At 48.5% G+C, this 11901-nt stretch overlaps 1 protein-coding gene across 1 annotated transcript; it reads right to left on the bottom strand.

Moving 5' to 3' along the window:
* Positions 1-1651: 1651 nt before the first annotated feature.
* On the bottom strand, positions 1652-9159 carry KCNA5 (potassium voltage-gated channel subfamily A member 5). The gene has a single exon (XM_003905835.5). It carries the CDS (start codon positions 4271-4273, stop codon positions 2456-2458), a length of 1818 nt encoding a protein of 605 aa, XP_003905884.2. The 5' UTR covers positions 4274-9159; the 3' UTR covers positions 1652-2455.
* Between the last annotated feature and the right edge of the window lie 2742 nt (positions 9160-11901).

The following is an 11901-nucleotide window of genomic DNA, read 5'->3' as shown; positions in this document are numbered from 1 at the left end:
GGATCTCGCATGTCACTGGTCCCCAGGATCGAAGGCTACAACAGAGGACTGAGATGCTGGACTCCAGGATTCCCTCCGGAACCACTCTGGTCCCTTTAGGAAACCTGCTTCACAATATCCCTTCCTCCTGCAAAAAAAAATAATACAGGGAACCTCACTCTCTCATTCCCTCCACTCTGTCCTTGAGGATTTCTATAAGATTATGCCCATTTACTGGACATTTTAAAGATGCAGTCCATTCTAATTGGACCAAATTCTTGTCAGGCACCTGGACACATGGAAGACCCTGGGGGGCTTCTCTCTCAGTATTTGTTTGAGCCTAAAGGAATAAACCTTCAGGTCAAAGGTGGTGACATCTCTTGTTTCTGAGGAAAGCTGGAGCCCTAGGGGTGATTTCCCCATCCCAGTCACTAGGTGTGTGCTAAACTACAAACATTAGCTTTAAAGGCAGAGAGGGCTTGGAGGTGAGACTGTGTACAGTGGAGCTCTGGCAAGATGCCCTGCTTTTAGGCAGATTGTAAATTATAAATAAATAAAGTGTCTCTGTTCTTCTTCCTTTGCCTTAGCATGCAATGAAAATCAACAGAGCCCTGTCTTCACAATCCTTCTGTTTCCTCCTCAGATTTGGTGTTAAAAGCTTCTGGCTAGAAACGACTTTGGACACTCACAGACCCTGGCCTTCCTTACCGTGCTGGCCATTTTATTTAAACCCACAATTCCCAACCATTGATTTATAGCTCTCCCGTCATCCACAGGGAGACCTGGACACACCCTGAGATCTAACCATGAAGCCCACTGCTGTCCTGGGGGAGGTGTGATTCCAGCCCACTAGCCCACCCTGGTGAGGATGTAAAACAGCCCCAGCTTTGGATTGTTCAGCAGAAAAAGCAGCAGCAGGAATCCGGAGCCCCACGGATTCCTAGCAGCAGATAGCTAATCCCAGAGAGAAATGCTAGCTAGTGTTGTGCCCACTGCAATGTTTTGCTACAGCCTTCCAGTGACAAGGGAACAAGGGGATTTGTTCTGAGTTTAGGGATTACTTGGGGCAAAGCCACAATCTGTAGAAACCAGCTTTTAACATGAACAAGCAAATCCTTCCATTTGGCCTCTCACTGTTGCTGTTGTCATAAACACGTTGCGTGCTGCTCTGCCATGCCAGGAGGGCAGTGAACCACCGGCGCAGGTCCCTCTGTGACTCGCACACTGGGGCTGCCAGGACTGCTTCATGTCTGTGGGAATAAGGCTTGTTTCTCGGAGCTGCTGAGAGCCACCCTGAGGAGGGCTTAAAACCTGCAAACAAAGGAATGAAAGCCAGTGCCGGGAGACCCAGCAAGACAGTCAGGGGTCTGATCCCCCTTTTCATCTTAGTGCCCTCCATACTCCAAGCTGACCATAAGGGCTAATACTACTGCTTCAGAGAGCGTCCCACAGGGGCGTCCGTGCCATAAACAGCCTGGACAAAGCTCACCCACCATTGTCTATGAGGCACCAAGGGGTGCACTGCAAAGACGTCGCCAAGCAAATCATGAGCTTTTCAGACTTCCCCTCACCCTAGTCAATGCGTTTGCTCTGACTTCAAAACCAGAAACAGACAGTGACAGACTATTTTTTAAAATGTCAGAAAACATATCAGCTGCAGAAAAACTAACACTTGCCTCAACAAGGTAACCTTTTATTTCCTGGGATTAAAAATAAAAAGAATAAATTATCAGAAGTATTCCTCCAATATCATTAAAATGCTTTTTGAAGAAAGTTACAAGAATTGTTTAAGGCGCACAGAAAAAGTCAGATTTGCCTTTCTTCAAGAACATTCTCTGCCCTAGACACAAAGCACCAATACCACATCCCAGAAAAGACAGAGGCTTGGAGACACAGGAACCAGAACAGCCCATACCAAGATCTCTGGCTCTACTATAAGTATCACAGAAAAACATCAGGACAACTATTTCTTCCTTCCATAAATACAACATGTATCTTGAAAATATATCCAAAATATCTCTATCTAAACTACAGTACAAAAAGCCACTTACCAGGCATAAAAATAATATTTTCCCCTATACACAAATGTAATCATATGTAAAGCAAATTTGGAACACATGGATGGAGGAGTTACGTAATCTCTTGGGATCTGGGCTATTTAGAGTCATTTTTGTTTGGGTTATCCCTCTGCGGGGTATAGGAGACTGGCTACAAATACATCCATCTCACAGCGCTTACCATTTCAACAGCTCCTGCGTCATGGAATGTGGTACTTTTTAAAAATAGGTGACCCTTGGGTGTCATGGAAAGAAGAGAGAAAATGGGGGGATTGAGGGAGGGAGGAAAGGAGTGAAAGGAGAGGGGTAGACTGAGGTTACAGTGTGACTTCAAATACTCTGCGGTATAATGTAAATATCCATGTTCAGCAAGCCTCCCATTCCCTACCCCACTGCCACCAGTCTGCCTGAATCTCCTTTTACAAATCTGTTTCCCGGCTGGTGTCCAGGCAGAGGGCATAAAGGGACCTCCGCAAGTCCACGTTGCTCTTGGCCTTGACGTTACACTTCTCTAGGGGGCAGCTGCTCCTTCGGGCACTGTCTGCATTCTCCAGGGTCCCCCCGGCCTTGCAGAAGGATCCCCTGCTGCCGCTGGACTCCTGGACCTTCCGCTGGACTCCTCTGTCCAGCCCCGGCCCCTGGCTCTGAGGGCCCTGCTCTTCCTTAAGGACTGCCGGCTCCTCGTGGTCCGTCTCCCGGTGGTAGAAGTAGTTGAAGTTGGAGACAATGACGGGCACAGGCAGGGCAATGGTGAGGACCCCGGCGATGGCACACAGCGAGCCCACGATCTTGCCCCCCACGGTGATGGGCCTCATGTCCCCGTAGCCCACAGTGGTCATGGTGACCACTGCCCACCAGAAGGCATCAGGGATGCTAGAGAAATGGGTCCCCTGGTTGTCAGCCTCTGCGAAGTAGACGGCACTGGAGAAGAGGATGACCCCGATGAAGAGGAAGAAGATGAGCAGCCCCAGCTCCCTCATGGAGGCCTGCAAGGTCTTGCCCAGGATCTGCAGCCCCTTGGAGTGGCGGGAGAGCTTGAAGATGCGGAACACCCGGACCAGGCGGATGACTCTGAGGATGGCCAGGGACATGGCCTGCTGCCCATTCTGGCTGCCTCCTCCGCCCCCTGGCTGTTGCTCTGCCAGTTCGGTGCCCAGGGTGATGAAGTAAGGGAAGATGGCCACCACATCGATGATGTTCATGATGTTCCGGGAGAACCCTGCCTTGCTGGGGCAGGCGAAGAAGCGCACGAGCAGCTCGAAGGTGAACCAGATGACGCACGTGGTCTCCACGATGAAGAAGGGGTCGGCCAGGGTCCTGGGCAGGAGCGGTGCCACCGTAGGGCCAGAGGGCGGGGCCATGACCCCGCTGCCGTTGGCCCCAGGGGCGGGCGCGGGAGGCTGGTGGGGCGCTGGGGGGTGGCGGAGCAGCTCGCGTTCATCCCTGAACTCGGGCAGGGTCTCCAAGCAGAAGGTGATGATGGAGATGAGGATGACCAAGACCGAGACGATGGCGATGGCCCGCGCGGACCCAGAGCTCTCCGGATACTCGAAGATAAGCCACACCTGGCGCTGGAACTCGTTGCGGGGCAGGGGCTTCTCCTCTTCTTTAATGAAGCCCTCATCCTCGCGGAAGCGCTCCATGGCCTCGTCCCCCAGCTGGTAGAAGCGGATCTCGTCCGCGAACACGTCCAGGGAGACGTTGACCGGCCTCCGCAGGCGGCCCCCCGACTGGTAGTAGTAGAGGATACCGTCGAAGCTGGGCCGGTTGCGGTCGAAGAAGTACTCGTTCCTCAGGGGGTCGAAGTAGCGCAGGCGCTTGGCGGGGTCGCCCAGGAGGGTGTTGGGGAACTGCGCCAGGGTGCCCAGCTGCGTCTCGAAGCGCAGCCCGGAGATGTTGATGTGGACGCGCTGGTGGTGCAGGGACGCCGTGCCCAGAGCCTGGTCCTCCACCGTGCCCAGGCCGGGGTCGCCTTCTTCCTCCTCGTCCTCGGGAGGCGGCCGTCGAGGCTGTGGCAGCTCCTTGGGCAGCGGAGGCAAGGGCCGCACTCCCGGGTCCGCGTCTCTCTGCGCGCCGCGCCCCTTTGGCGCCGGCTCCTTGGGCCCATCGCTGAGCCCAGCCGTCGGGGAACACTGGAGCTCTCCCCCTGTGGCCTGGCCGCAGCCTGCCCGGGCCTCATCGTCTCCTCTGACGGTCATGGCACCGCCGTTCTCCAGGGGCACCAGGGCGATCTCCATGGCGCGGGAGCAGCGGGCATGCTGCGCCCCAGCTGACCTGCTCCCGCGCCCCCTACTCACGCTCCGCGGGCACCTCCCGTCAGGGTCCGCTCCCGCGGTCGGCCGGCCCCTCTCTGGGGCGAGCTGGGGTTGCTGGCGCGATCCCCTCGCTTGGCCCTGACGTCAAGAAGCCGCTGCCCTGCTCTCTGCCTCTCTCTCTTCTGGCAGCCCGTTACCAAGCAGCCGAAAAGCCTCCTTCCAGCAGATGCAACCTTCAGCCGTCCCTCCCTGGCTGCGCTGCGCTTGGCCTCCACCCTCGGCGCCTCCCCCGCCTTCCTCTCTCCCTTCCCCCTCCTCCTGCTTCCCCTCCCCCTCCTCCCGCTTCCCCTCCCGGGTCTTGTGGCAGCCAGTGTCTCCCCGAAGGGCGCAGCTGGTGCCCCTAGCAAGGGAAAGGAGGGGCTGAGAGGGGTGCAGCCCAGCGGAGGGAGGGAAGGAGTGGGGAGGATGGAGGAACAGGTTGTACCGAGAGCGCTGAAATTCCCAGGGCAACCAGATGAGAATAGCTCTGGATTTCGGTTCACCTGGGAACCCGCTGGAAGCCGAGTGGACTCCAGGGGGAACGAAGTGCCTTGGGCTAAAGGGAAGAGGCTTTGAGCTGAGTCGGAGTATGAGAGACAGAGACGGGAGACACCAGTCCTTTTTATTTTGGAGAAATAACGGTATTTCTTTGGGAAGAATTACAGAAGGGAGGGGGCGCACGTAGTTTCGGACCTTGAAATACATATATCAATGGAGAAGCATCTCTCTTCCCGTCTTCCTGCAGATCCACAAAAATGTACTAGAGGGTTGGAAACTTGCAAGATTCGCATGCCCTAGCCTGTTTCCAGTATGGACCCATACTGGCAGCCCAGGCAAGCAGCCTAGTCAGGAGATGAGCTGTCTGGTCTCAACGCAGCAGAACCCCTCCACCCTCTCCAACGAATCCCATTTGCAAAAACTACACCAGGGGAGGGGAGAAGAGATTTTTACAATCCTGGTGAGGGCTAATCCTGTCTGGTGAATCTTGGAGCTAACAACTGTATCTAGGTCCATGAAGGAGGCTGAGGGTGGAGGTGGCTTATGAGAGGGAGCCAGGGAGGTTGTCCAATCTCCAAGGCTGGAGAAATCCCAAGAGTGGAATAATAACAACCAATACTTACTTGGCTGTTATTATGCACCAGCCCATTCTCAGCACTTCACAAATATTGTCTCTGTGTATTCCTACAGCAACCTATTTTGTAAGTACTGTTATCATCACCATTTTATAAACGAAGAAACTGAGGCACAGAGAGATTGACAGACTCACCCAGGCTCACACAGTAGAAAGTGATGATGCTGGAACTCAAACTCAGACAATCAGAGTTTGGCCCTTGTCCCCTGTATTTCACTTCTCTATAGAAATGCATAATCCCTTTTCCTGATACAAGCACTCCCTCACTCCAACATCTGGCCTGAGAACTTCAGTTCCCTGCTGCAGGAGGCAGGAGAATGGCTGATATATAAATCTTTCTAGGTTGGGACACTAGGGAATATTGCCCTGCCTTGTCTCTACCCCTGCAGGGTTTTAGCAGGCACTGGTAACCAAGCGAAATCTCTTTCAAGGTGTGTGTCTGGAACTGCCAGACACAGTCTCCAGAAGTTTCTTTGTTCTAAATTATCATAAAGTGGCTGTGTTTTTGAATGTCTGTTTTCACTGTCTATTTTTATTTCTGTATATTTCAGATTTATATGCGTGAAGTTAGGACCTCTTGTCAATGAATGTCTCTATCTACAGGGTGTGATTTGGAAACTTGGTCCTGGGTGCACGAGTGTGTGTTGCAATAGCAGGGCATAGACACACAAACCTGGGTCAAGGTTTGAGAAGTGTGTATACATATGGCTTTTTAAGAGTTTATACGTGAAGGTGGATGTGAATTTGGTGTACGTAAGTATTTTCATTATGTGTGACTGTGCATATTTTTGGCTGTCATTGCAGATGTACATGAGTGAGGAAGGGCATGAATATGAAAATCAGTATGTGAAGGCATCACTGGTGAACCACAGGGCCTTGCATTCCCTTTCCCCATATCTATGCTATCCCTGCTTCATCTCCAGTGGGCTTTTTTTTCTTCTCTGGCTCTGAGGTTGCCAGTTAGGATCAGGTATTTTCCTGGGGAGGCTGGGACTTACTGAGCTTGTCTACTGATTCATGCATCTTGTAAGTATAAGGATGCCATATTCGTGCACATGGGTTCTCCTCGGGCTCCCCAGAGGAAAGAGTTCTCTGGAGATTGTCTTTCAGGGGCTTTCTGGGAGATTGTTCCCTGAAGAATAAGAGTACAACATAAACAGTCCAGGAAAAGCACAAAACCCAGGCCTCCTTTAATGTGGTATTTCCTTAAATCTGTTTCCCATGCATTTGCCAGTTCTTATAGGTTTCTTGCAAAATTACCTTCAGATGCCACATGTGGTAGCCATGGAGGTATACTGCTCAAGTCTCCCTTAAAGAAAGAACTTGCTTTTCAACTGCCAGAGTGCAGTTAGCTGACCACCTCCAGCTGTTGTCACTTTCTGGCTCTGCCTCAGCTTTAGTGCAGGGGCCAAACTCCTTCAGGGTAGCTCTCTGAGCACAGCAGGGTTACAAAGACCATTTCTACCCAGTGCAGATTTCCACTAATGGGCAATCTTTGCTCTGCATTTCCCCAACAGATTGGCCAAGACTTTGAAAGATCTGCATTGCACTCTGAGACTCTCTCTGTCCAACCCCTCTTCCTCCCCTCTTTCCTTTCACAAGTGCCAGATCAGCATCATAATCTGAATGTTTTCTATAATGAACTCTTCTTCCTATCACTTTTATCTTTCTTTATTATCTCCCAGTAAACCTCTTAGACTCCTAACTCAATCTTTGTCTTCTTCCCAGAGCACTCATTATATAACTGAAAGCTGCCTTCTTTACTGTCTATCTAATCCTACGAGGTTAACTCTTTTATAGCAGTGCTTAATGTGCACCATTACCTGAGGATTTTGTTAACATGCAGACTCTGAGCCAGGGTAGGGCTTAGAGTGCATTTCACACAGCACCCAAGTGATACTGATGCACTTGTCTAGAGATCACATTCCCATAAGAATAGATTTTTATCTCTATGTATGTATGTATCTAGCTATCTAGCTATTGTGTCTACGAATGGTATCTACCACAGTATATGTATCTATCCATCAATCTATCTATTTACCTACCTACCTTTCTAGCTAGCTACTCTCTAGTTACCTATTTATCAATTTATAAGTGATAGGTAGGTAGATGAGAGAGAGGGAGGGAGCTAACAGAGAGATAGAGATATTTTGAAATCAAGAAACATTTTTTATTGATCTTTGATTTTCTTTACAACACCAAACATGGTGCCATGTCCATATTATGCGTTTCGCTAAATATGTACTGAACGCAGTTGAACTGGGGGAAAGAAATTCAGCTGTTGGAGCAGGGAGGGAGGGGAAAGCTGGGGATAGGAACTGAAAGGTGGTTTCTGAGATTAGCTAAGTACGCAAAGTGGTTGTGGAGACGGGACCTAACCATCTGAAGACTTATCACCATGTGTTCAGGTTACGTACCACTGTATTATCACAGACCACTCCAACTTTGTGGGCAAAAGCAACAATTTCGTATTTCGGACTGTATAGTTTAATTTTTTGTGGTTGAGACCCGAGATGACTATAGCTGTGTTTATTGTATGAGTAACACAGAACAAAGACACCTGCTGGATTTTCATCTAGGTCAGGGAAAAACTTTCCCCATTGGACAGCATTTAAAGGGACAGAGGGAGGCAAAAAATATGCCACTAGTCTCTCTGTCAGACATTGATTTTCCTCCTCTGTGGTGCAGGGGGTTCATAGATGCAGGAAGCCAAATGTGAGGAGAGGATCCTAGCAGTAGCCGTGTCTGACACACCCTGCCAGCCAGGTAAAGATTCTAGCCAGTCTGTCCAAGTCTTAGGGCTCAGGCCCCCCTGCTCCTTTCTTTCGAGAGGAAGAGAGGTTGCTGCTGAAAGGACCACATCTCTAATGAAAGGACCACATCTCTAAAGCATCTCTAGCCAGCTCTGGTAGGGTGCCACCAGGAACCCAGGCACAGCCCAGAGAGCTTGAGGAAGAGAAGTGCACTCGGAGTGCTTTTCCAGCTTCTTTTTCATTCCTCTGGTAAACCAGTTTTTCCAACTTGCCCCAATTACACCTGTGCCTGACCTCCCCGAGTTTTCCCTCCATTAAAAAAGAAAATTGAACAAAACCAGCATTGTATCTTCTCCACGAGGGATGCTGTCACCCCCAGATTAGAGAAAACGTGTTTTCTCCAACTTCCCCACAATTCCTTGGCCAGCATCTTTCATCATCTAAAGCATTTAAAGGGACAGAGGGAGGCCAAAGTTATGCCACTAGTCTTACTGTCAGACATTGATTTTCCTCCTCTGTGGTGCGGAGGGTTCATAGGTGCAGGAAGCATCTATGTGTTACTCATATAATAAACAGAGCTATTGTCACCTCGTGTCTCAACATGGAGGCATTGGAAATGAGAAACAAGGGCTCAGGACTTCTTAGGCTGGACCAGCAAGAGCCAAAGAGAAGACAGCTTGGTGAAAATAAACCATACTAAGGCACCTTTCTTTAAAAATAAATTAATACATACACAAATAAATAAGGAGAACTTGATTCACAGGTCCTTGGTAGCCTGGGTCTTACTGCCAAATATTACAGAGTCTATAAATCCATGGTACATCACTATTCCGTAATCCATGGCAAAGAAGGATTGTCAAGCAATAATTGCTAATAGTGTATTAATCAGCAAAAAAGTGAAGCTGTCTCTCACCTAATTCTCTATCCTGGATGCATTCGCCTTGTAGATCTTCAGTTAAAAAAAAAAAAAAAAAAAAAAAAAAAAAAAAAAAAAAAACACTTTAATGAGGGGGGCAGCTGTTTTCCCTTCCCTCCCCTTCCCTTCTCACTGGCCCCTTAATCCAACACCTTGGGAAGGAAACCCTGGAAGTGACCTTCCTTTCCTGTTTGATGGAAGCGACAAAGATGGAGTAAAACAAAACACACAAACAAAACATGCACGCCTGTGCTGGGGGCCGGCAGCTGGTCACTTGCATGTTAAGAGATGGAAGCAGGAGCGGGAGGAGGGGCAGGAATGAGGTGGAGGGTTGGGGGAGAGCAGGAGATTATGCTTAAACCGACCCAGATCCTGACAGAGACCTCCAAGGGCTACTAGGATTTCCTGTTTAGAAAGATTAATATGAGAGCCCATTCACACAAATCAAGGCTCCCATCTGGAGCTTGATTTCTTCTTTTCCTCCCCCCCCCCATCTAGATATAATCCAGGAATAAATTCATTAATGGATTCATTAAATCCATTGCATTTTCAAAGGCCAGACATAGAAAATAAAGCATCCTAAACACACAGGGGCTGGGGGTTCAAGGGACAGCTTGCCCTGTGAGTGCTGCTCTTCTCTCTCTCTCCTTCCCTTCCCTTCCCTCCTCCACGGGCAGGTTGGTGGGTTACAGGTGCATGGTCACCCACTCTCAGTCTCTCTTTTTCTCTTGTCCCTCTTTTCCTCCCTCAGACATCTCAAAGGTTTCTACTCCCGTAACATGAAAACCTAACTGTGAAGTTACGAACCAACGGCTTCGTTTGTAGTTTAGGGCTAGAAGTGTTTGAATTGTTTTCTGTGTTCTCAAGAACAGATGCATCCCTTATTTTCTACCTCTCTGTTTAGGCGCCCAGACCAAGGAAGGCATTCACTGACTACTTTTGAATATAAAGTATATTCAGTCGAATATATGTCTTTTCTGGCTAGATTATTGTCCACATTGTATAAAGATATATTTATGAATTTAACTTACGTATCAAGACATAGTTTTTAAATTACCTTATTTTAAAAATGTAAGACAGTTTTATTATTATGTAAGCAACATCCCTTCTAAAGCTGGAAAAATCATGTGGTCACTACACAATTCCTGCAGTCCAGGCGGACAAAGATGTGCATAACATTAGCCTTTGCACCCATTTTTCCCAATGTCCTATCAAAATAAGTTATCTTTATTTCGATTTGACAAAACGTTGGTTTAGTCATGGAATGGGATTAAGGTTCCACTATGGTTTTGATGTAACTGGACCTGGAGGCTGGGATGCAATGGCTTCCAAAGGCTTGCTACTCAAAATGCAGTCCATGGACCAGCAGTGTCAAGGTCACCTGTAAATGTGTCAGAAATGCAAATTCCTAATCCCCTCGTCAGACCTATTGAATTAGAACATCTGGAGACAGAGCCCAGGAATTTGTTTCCAGAAGTTCTCTGGGTGATTTTGATGCCTGTCAAAGTTTCAGAACACCTGCTCTACAGGGCTGATTCTTTCACTGGATGCCATGGTGCATAAGGAATTCTGGGGCTGGGAGATAAATTCTCTTACGTAAGAGCTTGGGATCTGGACTGGGGTAGACCTAGCCAGAGTTCCAGCAATATGCCTTACTCATGTGACACTCAGCCTCTCTACGACTCAGTTTCTCTATCTGTAAAATGGACACTAATAGTACCCACCTCTTGTAATTGCTCTAAGTATTAAAGCTCTGATGGAATATAAGTACTCAATTATTATACTTAGTATTGTTGATGCTAGTTAGTTAGTCTGTGCAATTTGACAGCTGACAAGTACATGCACAGTCCCCAAATTATCTGCATGAATTGTCTATAGTGACCATTGGGGTAATTAGTGGCCTCTATCTTTGTTCACATGATAAGGTGGCCATGATCTTCTAGCTTAGTGGAAAGTGAGGCAAACTGTTTCCCTGGGTCTTAGCCTCAGCAAGGCAGATACCCTAAGTGGTGGGTGTCAGAGTAAGAGACCCTCATCATCTGGTCCAGGCCTTCCTGGTAATGTCAGTTTTCTAATTGCTGCTGTAACAAACTGCCACAAACTTAGTAGCTTAAAACAACACGAAATTTTTATCTTGCTATTCTGGAGGTCGTAAATCCAAAACAGGTCTCTCTGGGCTAAATTCAAGGTGTCAGCAGGGCTGGTTCCTTTGGGAGACTTCAGGGGAGAATCTGTGTCTTTACCTTTTCCAGCTTCCAGAGGTCACCCATGGTCTTATGGCCACTTATGGCCCCCTCCTCCATCATCAAAGCCAGTGACTGTATCACTCTGATCTCTGCTTCCTTTGTCACCTCTCCTTCTCTGAGTCTCCAGCCTCCCTCTTTTCGCTTTTAAGAACTCTTGTGATTACATTGGTTCTACCTGTATAGTTCAAGATAATTTCCATTTTAAGATCCTTATTTTAATTACATCTGCCAAATCCCTTCTGCCATGTGGTAATATGTCCACTGTTCCAGGCATCAGGATGTGGACATCTTTGGAGGACCCTTATTCTGCTACTACACTGTTTTTTGTCCCTCCTAAGTGTGCAGGGAGACTATAGGATGCGACTTCCAGAGACACAAGAGACCTAAGAGATCAGCTAGTCAAATCATCAGATTTTACTGTCTGCAAACATTTGGAGATGGCTCTCGAGAAACAACAGAGGCTGAACAACCTAACACCCTAGCTTAACACCCAGATCTGTGGAGTCCAGTGGTCTTACCAGCAG

This window comes from Papio anubis, chromosome 9 (assembly GCF_008728515.1).
Source record: "Papio anubis isolate 15944 chromosome 9, Panubis1.0, whole genome shotgun sequence".
NCBI classification, from domain to species: domain Eukaryota; kingdom Metazoa; phylum Chordata; class Mammalia; order Primates; family Cercopithecidae; genus Papio; species Papio anubis.
The sequence above is the reverse complement of the archived record's forward strand: the minus strand, read 5'-3'. Positions and strand labels throughout refer to the sequence as shown.